Raw genomic sequence first — 18,918 nt, forward strand, 5'->3', positions numbered from 1 at the left:
TTACCTCACTTTCAAAGCGCTCGTCAGGCTGCTTCCTCTTCCCCCCTTCCCCATCGCACACGTGCATGTGCCCCGGGAATCGGCTGTTTGTGTAAGTGCTTGCAGGATGTTCCACATCTTCCTGAAGTGATAATCAGCGTGCCCAGAATCAGCTTAATTACTAGGTATTCATCGCACGCCCACAGGCTCTGCCACGGAGCCCTGCACAGCAGCATTGCTGTGAATGAGTCTGCATGTTTTTACTTTACTGCCAAACGGTGCTCGTAACCACGCACCCCAGAGGGAGGAGAGTCCGGTTATGGGTTATTTGTGTGTTTGCAGGCAAGGAGAGGGAAGTTTGCAAAGCAGCAGGCATGTGCCAGCAGACACGGAGCATCTCAGGTTTAAACATGTCAGGTCCAGAGTGTAGCAATTAACTCTCTCTGTAGAAAAAACATTTAATCGAGGACTTAAGTACCAGATGATAAACCACTGGTAGATGGTGTATCATCTACCAGTACGGTTAGATGATAAAGCTTCTCTTTCCATGCGTTGTACCCTGACATGTGTAGGTGTTCAACAGACAGGCACTTGCATAATCAAGGGAGAACTACTTGTTTTGGCTGAGGTGGTCAGAAAGCACTGTGAGATGGGTGCAGCCAACATGGAACTTGTGACTCAGATTTGTGTCTCATCTCTTCTTGCGGGTTGGAACATAAAACTATTAGAGAGTGCTGAAAGGAAGGCTATTAAGGTAGGGAAGGGTCTGGAGGGCAAGGTGTATGGAGAGCAGCTGAGGTCCCATGGTGTGCTCAGCCCAGAGCAGAGGAGCTGAGGGGAGCCTGATGGCGGAGCAGAGGGAGCGGAGGGGCAGTGCTGAGCTCTGCTCTGTGTGACAACGACAGGGCCCGAGGGAATGGCATGGAGCTGCGTCAGGGGAGGGGAGCTGGGGTTAGAGAAACGTTCTTCATCTTCTCCTAATGTCAGTGGGCACGGCCCCAAGCTGTCAGAGTTCAAGGAGCATTTGGACACTGCTCTCAGACATAGGGTTTGGATTTGGGGTGATCCTGCATGGGGCCAGAAGCTGAACTTAATGATCTGATCTGGCTGGATGTTGTGTTAAGGCTGGATGTTGTGTTGAGGGACATGGTTTAGTGGGAGCTATTGGGAATAGGTGAACGGTTGGACTGGATGATCTTTTAGGTCTTTTCCAACCTTGGTGATTCTATGATTCTATGATTCTATGATTCTATGATTCTGTGATTCTATGATTCTATCTTTATGGGTCCTTTCCAACGCAGAATATTCTGTGAATTATGATTTGTGAAGCAATTGTTACAGTGCTTGAATTTCTCTCCCTGAGCAATCAGACATTCCACAATGCATCCATGCTCAAATCAGTTCATGTCACACTCCCCAGAAAATAAAAATCGCTATTTACCACTCTAAAGCAAGTAGTTGCTTGTACTTGCACATGGAAATGTATTGTACGTTGGTTCAAAATGCTGTGAACAGGCACACAGCGTTATTTTTTCCAGTGATGGCTGTCCTGTGAGGCAGGAGAATGCATCTTGTGCAATGAGAGTGGCTGAGCAGAACTTTTCTGAAGGCTCTGGGTTGAGGCTGAGGGCATCTGCAAAGATCTTGGCCATGCCTTCAGCTTCTATGAGTGCACTTCTGTCAGCCCTGCAGCAAACAGAAAAAAAACTCCTGTACCTTCTCAGGTGATTTCACAGAGATACAAAGGACAGGTGGAAGAAGGATTCAGGCTTCCTTTCATTGCTCTGTTGGCCTGACAGGGTCTGGATGCTTCATGCAACAGTAGTCATTTCATTTCCTTCCTGGTGGCACTGCACAAAACTCGGCTGACAATCCTATCATAATATTGCACAGACTGGAAGAATTTGAGTCTATTCACAGAAAACTAAAAGAGGGGAGAATTAGATGTCAGGTGAGATTTTTTTGCTGAAAGGATGATGAGGTGCTGGAACAGGCTGCCAGAGAGGTTTTGGATGCCCATCTCTGAAAGCATTCACGGTAAGAATAGGTCCCTGAGTAGTCTGAACCTAGTGGGTGGCAGCCCTGCCCATGGCAGGGGATTGGAACTGGATCATCTTAGATGCCCCTTTCAATTTAAGCCATTCTATGGCTCTATAATTCTATGACTAAAACTGTTCTTCTCTTCATATTGGATTTCCTGGGGAGCTTGGGGACTGCAAAGTCCAGAACCAGGAACTCCTTTTGTCCCACAGTGCTCACCATCAGGGCAGAAAGTCCCCTTTCATTTAAAATACAAATTCAGATCTTAGATGTGCCCTGAACTGCCAAATCAACATTGTGGTCTGAAACCAGGAGGAAGCCAAGAAACACGTCGTCACATCTTGCCCATGACACACTTAAGATGTGACTTATCCTCTCTGTCTTGTGGGAAAATTGCAGTGAGCTCATCCCTCAGGAGCTTGTGCAAATCAGATCAATAATTTTTCTGCTCCAGAGTATTTGTTCTGTGGGGGAGAGGACGGGAATAAAACATACCTTTAAGCTTTGTTAAAAATACACACCACAAAGATAGCTGCCTTCTGGGGGTAAAAGTGTCTCCGGGGATCATCTCCGGGGAATGCCCCTGTTCATAAAGCACTCAGTGAGGAAAAGGCCCCCGGGGAGCATCTCTGCAGAGAGCACTTTGCTAAGGGCGGTGCCCCAGGGGAGCACCTGCACACCTTTACAGCTCACTCAGCTCCTCATCCATACTTTCTCTGTGCCCGCTGCACAGAAGGTTTTGTTGGGCAAACCAGCAGGAGAGTGAATCTGCTTTGGTGCTGAGTTACCTCTCTAACCAGAGAGTTACCCTTTTATTAATATCTGAATTCAATATGTGAATAGGTAATGGGGGGCTACTCCGCACACTGTGCTGGGGAAAAAGGGGTTGGGGCAGCAGCCTGCAGGGTGCTGCAGTGTTTGGAGAGAGGGCAGCCAGACAGTCATGCATATATGGAAAGGCGCCTGTGCTGTGCAGACACACCAGCCCTGCCTTTTTCTGCTGCTGTGACTGCTGAAGGGGAAAATAAGATTTGCCTTTTGTTTGGCAAGCCTCACGGCAAGCTCAGCTCCACAGCTGGCTGAGAGGAAGCACCTGCTCCTGGCTCAAGTGCTAAGCCACAAGAGATCCCAAAAGCTACCCTTCTGTACAGTCTGCACGCTCTAACACCTGTGCTGTGGTAGAGGTGCTGCATCCCTGCCACTGGGATCTCATTCTCCTCAGCAGCCATCCATGCTGCCCCACTCATAATGGAGAAAGCCGTGTATGAAGTGACGCATTGGGATTCATCCTTTTCTAAGCTGGACTGAAGGTCCATCATGCATGCGTGTACTTTCTTGACTGACTGCAGATACCCCACAGATACCCCATGCTCTTGTCCTGCTTTTGTGCCACCTGGGAATGTCACTGCACACCACGATCACATGCAATTGAAGGAGGGGAACACTGCTGTTCTTCATTCCTGACTGTATTTGACTGATAAGGCACCTCGCGTAGCAAAAGGGCTTCTGAAGGAGCAGAATTTATTACTTTTTTTCCATAAACATTTTTTTTTTCCATGAGCCATGGGGCAGATTGGAGTCTGACAGGTTCATCTGTTACTCGAAGAAGGGAAGAGCAGAAGTGACAAGAAATTTTAGGAGAACTATATTAAACTCGCTTTGTGTTGGTTTCCTATTCAGTATTAACAGTAACTGATAGTCCATTATCCTGTTGGCACCGCACTCTAATAGTATCTCCATTCACAAGGCAGTTCAGCTTCTGTCCTTCTCTTCTGATCTATTTGTTTTGCTCTAGAGTGGTTTTCAGACTGCGATGGATTTGTGCAGCATACCTTTGTGTAGAGGAAGGGATGGCACCTTTGCAGGCTGCCAGCTCTGTATCTGTGTGTCGGATCCCATGAATGAACCAGGGCTGCTCTAAAAGTAATGCCTCTTATTTTATTATGTCAACTCCCATCTTCAAAGGCGGATGTTGGTATGGCATTATTGGTTGAACCTTCCCACCAATATTCTGTTACTGTTACCCACTGACCCACTGATGCTTGCTGAATGTTTAGAGAGACCAGACTGTGGATGCGAGCACAGTGAGGTGGTGCATTTCAGCAGTGGTGACAGTGGCAGCGGGGCACCTCCACTGGTGCAGATTTTTATGAGTGAAGCATGCAGGCTCTTGTTCATCGCTGGCCAAAATGTGCAGCTAATAGTGGTGAAAAACAGTTGAAAAACAGTGTTTTGCTGCTGAGAGTATAGTCCATCAAATAGTGTTATTTGCTCCTTGTATCTGTTGTAGTTTCCATTGAAATAAATAGGTGGTGTCACTTTTGGAGCAACCTTCATAACTTCCCAGGTGTGCATTATTTCATATGGACACCTCTCTTCACGAACACTTATTCATCTCTGTTTCTTTTTCCATTTTCTGGACTACCAGCAGGCAGTGTGAGCAGAGGCAATGAAAAGAGGGAAAACACAAAAGGAGGGCTGGTTAGGAAAGGCTGAGTGCTGGGGAGGGAAACTCATTTTTCTGTTTCCACCTGAGTAGGTTCCAGTGACCCATCACAAGTGCGTGACTTGCCTGGTTTTGCAGAAATCACGGCATGTGGTCTCACCGGAGAGCTGCAGCCTCTCCTCCCTTGTGCCTGGATAGAACTGTGCGAATCTTTTGTTCTCTAGCTCTGCCCCTGCTCCCGGAGCAGGCTGCAGTTCTTCTCCCAGCGCACCAGATGTGGGGTGTGACTTTCTCTGCCCACTCCTGCCTGAAAACGTGTCCCCTTTTATTGGAAAAGTGCTTCATCCTTTGCTAGTGTTTTCTTAGCACCTCTGTGCTGTCAAATCCCAAGGAGATTGTTACACCCTGGTCTTCCACTGGCATAACAGGTGCATCATCCCAGCAGTGAGTCCAGACTGATGTGTGCCCCTTCTCCACTCCCACCTTTGCAGCCCCTGCCATGCCAACCCACCCACTGCTAAGTTGTGAAGGGAAAAGTTCTCCATCTTCATTAATAATCCATGAGGGCCAAATGGCTCATGCTTGCTCAACAAAACCGAGCGCTAGAAGCAGAAATGGGAGAGAAAAGCGGTAAGCTGGCAAAGCCCCTGTGGCTATTAACTACCAATTGGCAGCAAAGGTGGGGAGGTGTGTCAGCCAATGGGAATGCAAAAGAGTAAGAGTAGAGGATGATGGAATTGAGCACCCTATGCAGCCATGCATTCGTAAATTAACACACTGATGCTGGCTAAGGCCTTTCTCCTCTGTCACCACCCTCCAGGTGCAGGCCCCACAAGATAGAATATGAGCCCCTTCCCTATAAGGCACACTTCTTCCCACCCTTCACAAGAATCCCTCTGGTAGGACATGGGGCTAAAAACACCCCCAGTGTCATGGAGGTGTCATGGAGCAGAGGAATACATGTGCATCAGAATGGACAAGGACTCATTAAACCAAACTGCCTGTCTGACCAAGGACAAGCCTATTCCCATGGGCATACAGGCAAACACCAGAGTTCACAGCCTCTGTCCTTGCATCCCAAGGCGAAACATCCCAGGTCCTATTGTTAGGACATGCCAGTTTGTCAGATGGCTTTATGAAGCACAGCATATCCAATTTTGAACATTGGAGATGGGATGACTTCCTGCTCCCCTTTGCCTTCCTTGCAGACAGGAAGGGTTTGTTGCAGATATGAATTGAAAAAGGAGGGAGGGAAGGACAGCACCAAAGCAGATTCACTCTCCTGCTCTGAATAAATGTTTCCTCAGCTCCAGCAATTATGTAAGAGTAAAAGCACCAGAGGATGGGAAGGAAGCACTCCAAGGGTGCAGCCCACGAGAGTGGGAGAACAAGAAAGAGCTGAATTCCTTGGGAGATAAAGTTTTATTGCCACAGAGTTAATCTCCTGAGCTTTTAATTACAATTTTGTCTCATTCGCTGCCTCTTGAAATGAGTCCCCATTTGTCTGTCTGGTGCTAATTTTCCCTCATCGCAGCCATCATTAGAGACACAAAGATCCTGCACTGCCTTTGTTCCCCTGCCTGCAGATGCCCTCCTGGCAGACCTGGCACCCTCAGGGTGCCCCAGCCGGGGGAAGGGGAGATGCCTTAGGGCAGTCGCAACATTACCACAAGCACTACAGCTTCTTCATGGAGCAAATCCTTGCCAGCAGGCAGCAGCACAAATCCCCCACCTCTTCTCTGCAGAGCTGGAGGAGATCCCCAGCTGCACTGAGAGAGGCCATCTTGGGTGTTACTACAGGGCAGAGTGTGTGTCCTCAGTGATGGTTCTCTGGACATTTCGGTGTCCATGCTATGAAGAGCACCTTTACACCATGGATGGATGCTGTGCTGAAGGTGTGCAGGACTCTACGGTGGAAGGAAGGCTGGGTCAAGAAGTTGTCATGGAAAGATAGGGTGAGTCCATACCTCCTCTCACAGGGAAGACAACCAATGCACAAACACTGGCAAGGGGTCTATCTTGACTCTGCTCTGTGCAAACCAGTAAATCAGCAGCCAGGGAGAAGATTTGTGGAGATCTCAGTTCTCAGGTCACTCTACAAATGGATGATGGCCCTAGAGGAAGACATACCAGCCTTTATTTGATGTAAGGACTTTTCTCTCTGTGCTGCCTTTCCCTCCAGCCTGATAATAAAGCACCATCTGTTAATGGCATACATCACCTTTTCCTGTCTCTGACCATGAAAATTTTGATGGTAAACTGCATGGCTTCACTGGTGGGAGAGGCAGTATGTATTGTATGTCGTACATTAAAAGAACCTGAAATTAAGATTTACCACCAAAGTTATTGGAATGTATGATAGCCTTAGTGAGCACTTCATTTAGCACCTTCCTCTTTCTGAAAATGGCCGAAACATTAATTCCTGCAGCTGCCTGGGTATTGTAACATTCTTGAGCTTAACAGGGAACACGGGACTTCTGAAAAGGAAGGAGTAAGTTTTCTACCAACCATATACTCTGGAGGAATTAATCAACAGGAAGCACTGTGTAGAGTAGTTTTTCTGCAGTGTGTTTCCAAGATTGGACAGACACCCTCCCCGGCCATGCTTGGACAGTGCTAGTAGCACAGATGACAGAGTAGTAGCAAGGTGGTAGGTGCTCTCTGGAAGTAAAGCATTCCTTTACTGGGTACCCCAACTCACTGCAACTCAGAGATGCACCCATGTTTTTGGGCTGCCTGGGTATGGATTTTTTGGTAAGCTGTGATGTTTGCATCCTGATTTGTAACCCAGCCTGGGATATCACGTTTGGTGAAACTTCATGTAAAAATTTGTACTTCATGTCTGAAGCACCAAAATACGGTGTCTCTAAATCAAATACACTGCCTTGGGATTCCAGCAGATGATGGGCACATGAGACAAGTCCTGTCAACCTTAAGAGTGCCAACTGGTGCACAGCTGTGGTAAATCCTGTGTTTCATCCACTGCAAAGTATTTCCTTGTATCCAGCCCTTTTGCCCATTCTGACAATGCGTGCTTTGGACAGTAAAATCTTAGAATCATAGAATCACCAAGGTTGGAAAAAACCTCTAAGATCATCCAGTCCAACTGTCCACCTTCCACCAATATTTCTCACTAAACCATGTCCCTCAGTACAATATCTAAATGTTTCTTTAACACCTCCAGGGTCAGTGACTCTACCACCTTCCTGGGCAGTCATTGTAGTCCCTGATCATTCTCACAGAAAAGAAGAATTTCCTAAGATCCAACCTGAATGTTGCAACTTTTTGCTGAAATGCAAGATACTTTTAGAGACATGCCTTTTCTTGTGCATCTGATGATGGCCATTGTCCATAAATCCATTTCCAATTGCAATTCAGCTGTGTTTGAACACAGTCCTCCAGCAAGGAAGGCTGAAGAACACCGACCCCAGAACACCTCATCCCCTTTATTACACCTGTGGATGGTTTTTTTGAGTTAAGTGCCAAGAATTTGGATCTTCATTTGCTGGTATGTCTGCATCACTGCTAATAACTTCCTATGTACCTTTTCCAGTGGAGAATGGGGTACATATAATAACTGCTGTTACAGATACGGACAGCTCTTTGTGGTACTAACTGCAGCAATTAATGCTAATGAGTCTACTCTTAGCAAGTAATGCTATTGGTGTTATGCTCACGCCTCACCAAATGCAAAGCTTCAGTTTGTTAAGCAGATGCCAGTGTTAACAGCCAAATTCTCTTCCCATGGATAAGTTACTCTTAGTTAAATGTACCATTAAAAATAACCATTTAAAATGTTAATGAAAACAGAGATTGTGTGTGCCAGGGTTTTGCTGCCTTACCTTCACTCTGAGCTTCAGTGCGCGTGGACCAGGACCTCAGCACTGCCAAGACCCTGTGCAGCAGAGAAGCCACCAGCAGACAGACTCGGAGAAGAGACAAGGCAGGGTACGCAAGGAAGGGAGGGGAAACGAAGGAACATCACCTCCTTTTCACGTTTATTTCATTTTTGTATTTTTTTGTATTTTTTTTTTTAAGATCACAGAAGAGCAGAGCATTCATACATGTAAAGAAACAGAAACAAGATAACAGAAGTTAAATACATTGAGAAAAGAAAAAATAAAAAGCTTCTTTTTTTGTTTGTTTGTTTTCATCACTGGGTTTGGCTCATTCATTGGTTGGGTGGTTTCATTTCTGATCGCTTCCACTACATACACACTTGCACTTTTAGAGTTGCCTTTCACAGAGCTAGTTCCAAAAACAAACCAATGGCGAAAAATAAAATGGCCCTTTTCTCGTTTTGTTAAAGAGAAGTTCAGCTCATGTCTACAGTGCTGGGGAAAAATATATATAAAGATATAGATATATATATATATTTATATGTATATAACACTGTTAATGAGGAGAGTTCTAACCACCCCGCCGTGCAGCAAGAAGGGACTGGCCTTTGTTCTCAAGGTCTAGAGGATGAAACCTGGCTCCAGCTGGGAGAGCTGAAAAGTTTGTGGGTGACGGTGGCCCCGCAGGGCAGGCACTTGCCCTCGGCCCCCCTCCTCCCTGTCCTCGCACGTTTGTGCTCCTGCACGTGCACAGGAGTTCACCGTGTGCCGGACAGACGGAGCCATCACCAGGAGCATGCACATGTTAGGCTTTGTGTGGCAGAGGACAGCAGAGGACACAAGGTGTGTGCCTGTGTGTGACAGTCTGGAGAGCAGTCCTGGCTGGGAGGTGCTGTGCTCACAGAGTGGCTTCCAGGTTGACCTGATCCTTGCACCCATCTATGCATGGGCTATACAGACATATCTATGTGGGGGCAGGGTGGGGAAGGGAAGGGAAGGGAAGGGAAGGGAAGGGAAGGGAAGGGAAGGGAAGGGAAGGGAAGGGAAGGGAAGGGAAGGGAAGGGAAGGGAAGGGAAGGGAAGGGAAGGGAAGGGAAGGGAAGGGAAGGGAAGGGAAGGGAAGGGAAGGGAAGGGAAGGGAAGGGAAGGGAAGGGGGAGAATGAGAGGGAGGATGAGGGGGAGGGGAAGGGGGTCCTGCCCTACCTAGGAACTGCACCTGGATTATGGTCCTGTGACCTTCTGACATGCATTGCCCCTTCCTCTCCGTTGCCTGGGTGCCTCTGCAGGGCTTACCAAGGCAGGCTGAGGCACTGCAGCATAGAAGTGACCTCAATCTGCAACAAAGGAAGGACTCTTCACTTGCCACCCTTCTGGGTTAACCTGGAGAGATGCTCGTTTTTCCCAAGCCGTGTTTTGGCTGATCTCATTGCCACCACATCTCCCTACGCTGCAGAGATACAGAGGGCCTCACCTACATATCCTCCCCAAGCTGACTTCTGCTTTCCCACAGTAAATATCTCAGCCTGGCCTGATGGGAGCCAAGCAGAAACTTTGGGGGGACGCAAGATCTACCTGAGCACCATTCTAGCAAGTTGCAAGAAGGAAAAGAGAAAGAGGCTTTAATGGTGTGACACAGCTCTTTGTAGCAGGAGTCATGCAGTTTAAAATAAAATATCTTCAGGGTATCCCACTGGAAATGAAGCCACTTTATGACCAGTGCTGAGAGGCACAGTCTGCCCGCTGGTATGCCTAGGAGCTCTGTGCGTGGATGACGGGCAGCACTCGTCCTTACCCATTTCCACTGCCATCACACCTTGGAAATTACCATCCAGTTTCACCTCTGCTTCCCTGCCTGGCATGCTGCTCTTTCCATGGGACAGTTCACTTCTAGCATCCCTAGCTCAAGGAATTCTGGAGCCAGAGAAGCGGTGAGATCATGCAGCAGGAGAAGAGAGAGGGGGAGAACTTCTCACCCACTACGACCTCCACAAGACTGTCACTGTTGCTACATCACATCAAGCACTGTGATGGTGTGGGTGACCAGTCAGTGTGCTTGGATCAGAGGTGTGGGTGGAGAAGAGTTGTTATCCTTGCCCATGATCTCCATCATTAGGGAGGAAGAAGATGTAGCACAAGATGGAGCTGAACAATGGCAGGTTGAGGAGGACTCAAATGCAACTCCTCTGACTTCCCAAATCCTCTTCCCAAAATGCTCTTGAATCCTCAGAACTCTCTGTTGCTCCCCCAAGATCCTTTCCAGACGTGTAGCTCCCATTCAGATGACGGCATGACTAACTTGATCTGTGCTGGGGGCTCGGACGTTGCAAATGAGATTGCTCAGCCAAGTGGTCTGGGGGCATGGCCAGGATGCACCCAGAGCTAAGGATCACTGATGGAATTCAGGCTTTTTTTGACCAAGAGGGGAGCAGGCAGCAGTACATGAGGTCTGCCTAAGCAGCGACAGTCAGTGGCGTAAGAAAGTTGTGCAGACAAAGACCAACTCTCGACATAATGCATGTCACCAATGAAATCTTCATGAATGGCACGTTAACATGCACTCAGTGCTAGCATGAGGCGACACAACGTCACTGTTGAAGAGAGGAGGAGGGGGGGGGGGGGGGGGTGCATCACTGAGCAACATACCAGCCAGCTGCGGGGTTGGAAATGAACAAAAATGAGCACAAGTGCCATGGTACAGGCGTCAGACGCAGAGTCCCATACTGCCTGCTTTGCCTGCCACCCACCAGATGTGCCAAGCAATGCTGTGGGAGGCTGAGGTAGCACTCCCGCTGCCCAGCTCCTTCCAGAAAGACTTGCCTCCACCCTCCGCTTGGCCATCCAAAAGGGTTTGAAATCTGCTAGCAAGTACGGGGCCATATATTAAATCTAAGTCTTTGTTCCTCTGCTTGGACATTACCAGACATTTCATGTAACTCTTGGAATATTTACAAACCGGTAGAAGAAATACAATTTTTTTTTTTTTTTTCATTTCGTTCGCTTCTTTTTATAACACTAAATGTTAAATCTCCATTGACCAAACACAATGACACTGACAAGCTCAAGGAACTGGTGTCCTGTTCCAAACCCCCCTCTCCAGTCCAGAGGCAGACAAGAGGCAGTAGGAGGCAAGAGCATAGCTATCTGCAGGGGATGGGGAGGCAGGAACGTGAATGCAGAGAAAGAGAGCTCTAGAAGAAAGGGCTTGAGATATGACCAAAGGAAGGGAGGGCAGCTGACCTTATGTTTCCCCTGTTCATCTGAGCTCTTATCTTGGCAGATGCTCTGAGTAATACCTGCTAGAGATCTGGCAGAGTGGAGTGCCTGCAGCACCCATGGGGCACACCTGGGGTAGATCTGCTGTAAGCCTGCCTCACAGCCACACAACCAGGACATGAATCTGTGGACATCCTGCAGGAAAGACCAGAAGCCAGCATCGAGGTTGTGGCCATTTCCTGCAGTGAAGAAGATGGCTTCAGCAATTGGGTGTCCTGCTTTTTGTAACATATTTGTCTTTAAAGCAAAAGCTTGAGTGCTTTCTTCAAAAAAATAATAATCTCCTCAAAACTCTTCAAAACACCCAAACCCATGAGGACATAGCATGCAAGCAGCACCCCAACAGGGCTCTGACCCATGCAGGACAAGATACAGGACAGACCCCACAGTGACCAACAGGCTGCCATGGAAGAGAACCCTCAACCTAAACAGGAAGGACTTAACCCAGACCGGAGGGGCAGCCTGGTGACAACAGATTCAGGGGGACCCAGACATGCTGGCCATGTGGAGTTTTCCCACTCCCAGATTCGGGAGCAGCATCAGCCTGCAGCTGCAGGGTCACCCCGCAGAGGACAAGGAGCCTTTGCTGCAGCAGGAAATCCGGAGCTGTGACCAACGTGCTGAGTGACACAGATCTCCTGAAATGCAGACACAGTGACAGGGGCATACAAATACTCTGAGGGATATGGGACATGATGGCACCAAGGCCTGGAGACTGAGCATAATATAACACCACTCAAGCCCACAGCAGGCCTACAGTAAGTCTGCCACTATCTACCCCTCAGCCTTTCTCATTTCCTCACTCACCCTGGCTGCCTGCTGAATTGCCTGCTGGCTGCTGCCCCGAAAGCTGAGCCTGGCAGCCAGGAGGAAGGCATCAGGCCTTGGGATGTGCAAGCTGCTGGGCATGATGCTCCTATGCCCACTTGTAGGCAAAATAGAGAAAAGCCAGCTTGCAGGTGCTTAGAGGCCTGGCAGTGCCAAGCACTTGCATGGCATTTCCAGGGGATTTGCCTGGAAGCAACAGCCCTCTCCTGCAGGCCCAGCACCCTCCACACAGGAAGAGGCAAGAGTGTAGCCTACTTCTTCACTGTACCACTTGAAGCCCCTTCTGACTAAGCCCAGAATTTTGGATCTGATATTTGTTTTTATTCTTACATTCATAGGTCCTGGACATCTTCTGACCCAGTTTGTTTTGTATGTGTAAGCTGCAAAGTGAGCTTCATCCTGGCAGCGGTGTAAACACACAGTAAGACAACAACAGAAGGGGGCACTGGTTCTATTTAGGAACCATCACACTGTGGGGTTCACATCCACATGAGCTGCTCTGCTGGTACATGAAGGCTGAGAGCCAGACGGGTGTGGGTGGGAGGGAAAAAAAGGTGAAGAAAGGATGCAGAATGACTCCTGCTGTCAAGGTGACCAGGCACTCTAGAGAGGGGCCAACATGGGGCCCTGAGCTGCAGGTGCTCCTCTCTCCTCAGCCCTCTTCTCAGTCCAAGAGATCTCTCAGCATGCGGTCTCACAATGACAAGGCAGGACGTTATCTACAGTGGGATGGGTGTATGTACACATGGACTGTTCTTCAGCATGCTTAGAGAGAGCAGGAGAAATAAAGAGAAGACAGAGCACGAGGGCCACACATACACGCATGCACGCACGCACGCAGGCACACACTGGAGAAAGACACTTGGCCAAATTGAGGGGGAGAAGGAGAGAATCAAAAAAGCAAATAAAAGAGCAGGCTGGGTTGGAAGGACATAGCTTTCCTTCAGGTCAGAGCGGGATGTTGCATGAGGGAGGGTGCAGGACAGAAAGCATTTAGCAAAGTGCACAGGAGCATGGGATGATGTGAAGAGAGGAAGGGGTTCTTCATAGGACACCAGTGCGCAGAGAGCTTTGATAACTTGCTCTGTTCATTATTTTTTTTTTCCTTTTTTTTTTTTTTCTTCCCAAAAGTATGAAGTGCCTGAGCATCGGCTCACAAAAATGACCAAGGGCATCCAAAAAGTTAAGTGGCTATAGACACTGAAGCAAAGACCTCTTTCTGCGCAAGAAAGAAAGAGGAGGGAGGGAGGAAGGCAGGTGAGGAGTATGGAAAACAGCAAGGAGGAGAGAAAAGAAAAGGGATCTTCTTTTTGCTCAGCTCGGTGTCATCGATGTGGATGAAGCGCAGCATCCTGTGGCTCCATGGGCCCTGCGGGTGCCCCGTTTGCCTCTCTCCTTGTGAGGTCGGTGCTGTGACGGCCGGCAGTCGGAAATCATGTAAGCGTTGCTGAGTGGTCCTGCTGTGATTTTTCCTCTCCCCCCTCTTTGCTCCTGAACAGGCAGAAGTTGTTGTGATAGAAACGGTCCTCTCACTTCTTCTCTCCCCCTCTTTTTTCTCTCTCCCCTCTCTTCGCTCTGTCTCCTGTATAATGCGTTTTGTTTTGTGTGTTGTCGTCGTTGTTGTTGTTGTTGTCGTGTTGGTTTATTATTATTATTATTATTATTATTTTTAATTTTGATTTGTATTAACACTTGCTGAGTAGGCAAAGCAGGGATGCTGCCAACAGCCACAGTGGGACGGCCAAGCTCACGGAGCCATTGTCTACTCTCCCCGTGCCGGGTCCTGCAGGGTGCGAGAAGGGAAGAGAAAAGAGGACAACGTCACATTTGGCTTGGGGACACAGGGCTCCAGCACTCTCTCCCTGTGTGACACCCAGCCCACAGGAATGGGGCTTTGAGTGAGTGGAAGGCTTCAACCCAAGGCCACCAACATCACGTGAACCTTCACAACATGGCATCCCCTGCTCTGTCCCCATCCTTGCGGTGACCCTTGGGTGTAATTTTGCATGCTAGTGTTCAAGGCCAGACTGGACGGGGCCCTGGGCAGGCTGATCCAGTGGGAGGTGTCCCTGCTCATATCAGGGGTCTGGAATGGGATGGGCATTAAGATCCCTTTCACCTTAATAATTCTATCATTCTATGCTTTTATAATCTTTCTATGATTCCATGATTTGATCATCTTTCTATGATTCTTTGGCAGAAAGACACCAGCTCTGCAGGGACTGATGCATCATACTGGTCCAATCAGTCAAGCCCCCATCCCAAAGACTTCCCCATCACCACTCCTTATTCAGGGCGGAGGAGAGCATGGTACCTAAGGGGCAAAACCAGGATTTTTGGCAAGGGTGGAGAACGAATCTTTGTGTGTGCATGTGGGTCTGCCAGAGGGGGCAGGGAAGAGAGCTCTGCTGCAGCAACAAATAACACAGGCTTGCTCCAGGAATATTAAGTGCAAACGCTTCTGACATCTTCTCATCCATCCTTTCCTTGATGGGTTTCCTTTCCTGGATGACTTTAAAAGCAGCGATGCTGTTTTAAATTCATCCTGCAATGACAAGCCTCAGCAGCCTCTCCTTTATAGTGAGGCAGCGCTGTGTGCATTGCTGTGTTTTCATAAAAGGCGTGCTCGTCATCATTTCCATGTGTGTATATATATGTGTATGTACATGTATGCACACTGTTTTACACAATAAGATTCTGAAGTGTGGAGGTGGATTTGAGTCTATGTAAGGAACAATCCTGCTGTGGAGAAAGATATCCTTACTGGCAAAATAAACAAACAAACAAACAATCAAATAGATAAATATTGAGACCCCTGCTCAGAAGAGCCCCAAGCAGGTCAAATGCAGTTGCTTCACCTCAGCCTGTGGTATGAGCTCCATTCTGCTGCAGCACAGGTAGCAGCTGAGGTCTGTCTAGTGACAACTGGGCAGCCCCTCCACAAAGGGCATTCCCCAGAGCTCATAAATTCTGTGGCACTTGCAATTGTTGCATTTCTTTCTAAGGTAGCCTTTCACATTCTAGATCAGCTGTGCCCCAGTTCTGTTCTTTCATCATTAGATAGGAATGTAGCGGATTATGTGGAAAATTTGTATTCTATCTATGGCTTCTTTTTTTTCAGGTATTCCCTGTTCATTTGCAGTTTGTCACACAAAACCTACAACATTGTTTCCCTCTTTGTTTAGATGATAGGATCTTATTTCCTCACTGAACTCAGGAATGAGCTCAGCTGCTGCACTTACCTGACCCTGTGTCAGAGACTGCATCTTTCTTGGTCAAATAACTTGGGAGGAGTGATTTTCTGGGATTGTTTGTACCACATTTTGGCACTTAATAAGTCACAAAACGTGACCCACCACATAACCAACAACTCACCAGGCAAGGCATGCTGTCCACAAACTGCCTTTCACCATCTCATTTTCACTACATGGCTAAAACACTATTTTTCTATCTGAAATACCATTTGTAACACACACACAAGCAGCCACCAGCCCCCTCCTCACCACTTTTCTACAGGGTGCATATAGGATCACAGTGTACCTACGGAGGCACCTAGTAAGGCAGAGGCAGTGTTTGACCTTGCCTGAGTATTGCTGCCTGGTTCTGGGGATTGTGTGTGTTGGCATGGTAGGGTAGGTAAGTACGGTAGGGTATAGTACAGTGTGATATGAGACACAGTCTTCCAGAGTAGGTATAAGGGAATAGGTATAAGGGAAGACATGCAGGGTGATGATGATCTCAGCAGCTTCTGCTACCTGAGCTTCACTAAGTAGGCATGTGGGCACCTGATGAGCCAAGGATACCATCTCCATGGCTGGAAAGGATGCAAACTGCATGACTGCATGTCCTTGTGTTCCTCTGCTGAGCTCTCTGTGTCACCGCAGCACCTGCACGGGATCCTGCGGCTGCACCTGATCCCTGACCTTACCGCAGCACCAGGTGCAATGCATTTCGCATCGCACGCACTGTGAAAATCCGGGCCGGCTCTAGCCCAGCCACAAAACAAAACCTCCCGATCTCTGGGAACCGAAACATGGGCACGAATTGCCGCAAGCCGAGACTCAGCGCGGTCTCCGTCGCCCCCTGGTGCCCCCAGCACGTCCGAGCATCCTGGGCCCAGCGCCAGGCATGGGGCATCCCCGCCCACCGGGAAAAGGGGCTACAGAGGAGCTACGGCGCTTTCCTGCCACGTCCCGGTAAGCCCGAGCCGGGCTCCGGGAGTCCGCCTGCCAGCACAGCTCCCTGGGCTGATAGCTCCCCGCGATCGGGCAGCCCCTCTGTGGCTATGGCCGTGCAATAACATTCAAGGAGGTTCCTTCCACCATAGCCAGGGAAATTGGGCTTGTGAGGATGATAAGTTAATACTTTTATCTAACAGTGTTTCATAAGCATGCCCCTAAGGGACCCCAGAACCCGAATGACCAGCCACATCAAACACATCTGGAAGGAACAGAGAGTAAAATTGCTGCATTTCCCTTTCTGTGCTTGCAGACAGTGAGGTGTGCAGCAGGGCAGACTGCTGCCATGGGATAACCACATCCAGCCTCAGCTATCTGTGCTGTGCTGGGCATGAAGCAGCCTCATCAGCCCTGTGTGCACTCACTGCCATTATGGCTGCATGACCCTTCCCACAGCAGGGTCTCACTTGCTTATGGCATCATAGGCTAGTGCCTCTGGCAGGGGAATGTTTCCATGTTGTGTAATTTGCTTCTTTCATGACCTTGCCCAGACACTTATCATAGCACCATAGCACAGCCTGGGTTGGAATGGACCTCGAAGCCCACCCAACCTTGTGCCGTGGGCAGGGCTGCCGCCCACCAGCTCAGGCTGCCCAGGGCTCCATCCAATCTGGCCTTGAACATTTCCAGGGATGGGGCACTTAGAGGCTCCTTGAAGACCTCTGCATCCATGGCCTCCCTCAGCTTCTAGGGACTGCGGTGGCAGTTGGCTGCCAGCAGCAATTTTATGGCCCTGCATTACGTTGGGTGTCACCTTTTACCGTGACTTCAAGATGCTGGCACTAAGAGAAAGGCTGGTGTGCTGCACGCTGCTGACTGCAGCCTGAAAGTTCACTCCTCCCTCTGCAGCCTCCCCAGCACACCGCAGGACGGCCAGGCCAAGCAAAGTGCTTGAGGTGGGATGGAGTAGCTGTATCGGCTCACAGGCGTAGGAAAAGCTGCTGTAGTGCCGGCGCAGAGGCGAGCGAATGGCTGCGCCCTAAGCAATGTGCGTTTCTTCCCACCAGGTGGCAGCGGAAGGAAGAGAAAAGACAATGGGAAAACAAGCGATAAAGCAGCTACGAAGAGAACACCATTCAGCAGAGCCCCGCGAAAGTCCCTTCGCAACGGGCTAGCAGCCCAGCCCAGCCCATGGGTGCTGGAGGAGGGATGCTGCAATGCCAGGGGCTCTGCAGTGGGTGCTGCCGCCTGTGTCGGATGGGATAGACCGGCACCAGGAGGAGACCTGGGAGTCTGAGTGCAGCCAGCCCCTTGCAGAGCTAGCCATGCTGGTTAGCTAGCCAGAGGCCATGCTCCCTTTCTTCTGTCCAGTTGGCAGCCAGACCGTAAGTCAGCTCCATTCCATCCACTGACTATGATCATCCTTCCTTGCTACATGCCATCTCAAATGGAATGGTACTGGCTGCAAGCAGGGAATAGACATGTTCTTGGTCTAAATAGAGAGGGACAATATCACCTAGCTGTGGTCTCAATCACCCAGCATGTGTCTCCATGTTTCACACTCACATTCACCAGCCTGGAATCCCACTGGCTCCCACGTCCTATCACCTGAACAGACCAAAATGGAAACAGGAAAAGAGGCAGCTGGTGTCCACTTTTATCTTATTTACATTAGTAAGACTTAGTAAGCTCTTGGTAAGTTTGTAGTGCTCATAGACGAGGGTGCACAGAGAAGTTCCAAAGGGAGTCAGAGAGCCACAGGATTCTTCCTGGCTTTGGTGACTGTCCCTGGGATCTTCTCAAAGATCATGAGATAAAATGCTGTGCAAGATGCTGATCAGACCCCATGAGTTTCTGACTGAAGGTGAGGGCAGGAGAAGGCATGGGACAGTCTAGAAGGACTTCTCTGTGAAGGGAAAGAAGGAATGATGGTAAAGCAAGTGGAGCCACAAGCTGTTTTTCAAGCTTCTCTCCATCCTATGAGGCTCTGTTGCCGCTGATAGGTTAACTATACTTACAGCAATGGCTGGAGAGTGGCTTTGTGAACAAATAAGAGGACCAAAAATAAGGGAGGAATAAAAAATGCTCTAAGGGAGAAGGTAAAGGGAAAGTGAATAGGCACCATAGTGACATGAGGAGGGGCCTTAGGTTTTACACTTGCCAGCCCCTCTGCAAGAACTCATTTTTCTACTCTGTTGACTCTTGCCAGGGCTTCAGAAGATGAAATCTTTATTATCATGAAGGCTTAAAAGGGAGGAATACTGTTAATTCCATTTTCAAGGTCATACTTTGAAAGTTATTAATTTCTTTCTTCCAAGGCTTTGCACTCTACTC

The 18,918-nt window shown here is 48.8% G+C and overlaps 1 protein-coding gene across 2 annotated transcripts in view; it reads right to left on the reverse strand.

Annotated features, from left to right (window-relative positions):
- Positions 1-14,091: 14,091 nt before the first annotated feature.
- Positions 14,092-18,918, reverse strand: part of LSAMP (limbic system associated membrane protein) — a gene marked incomplete at both ends in the record, with an annotated part of 283,351 nt that continues 278,524 nt past the window's right edge. For both annotated transcript variants that reach the window (XM_079549439.1, XM_079549438.1), the window contains one exon: positions 14,092-14,189. In XM_079549439.1, the coding sequence (XP_079405565.1) occupies positions 14,092-14,189 (98 nt within the window). The remainder of the gene's footprint in view (positions 14,190-18,918) is intronic.

Source organism: Tetrao urogallus (genome assembly GCF_951394365.1).
Source record: "Tetrao urogallus genome assembly, chromosome: 1".
In the NCBI taxonomy this organism is placed as follows: Eukaryota; Metazoa; Chordata; class Aves; order Galliformes; family Phasianidae; genus Tetrao; species Tetrao urogallus.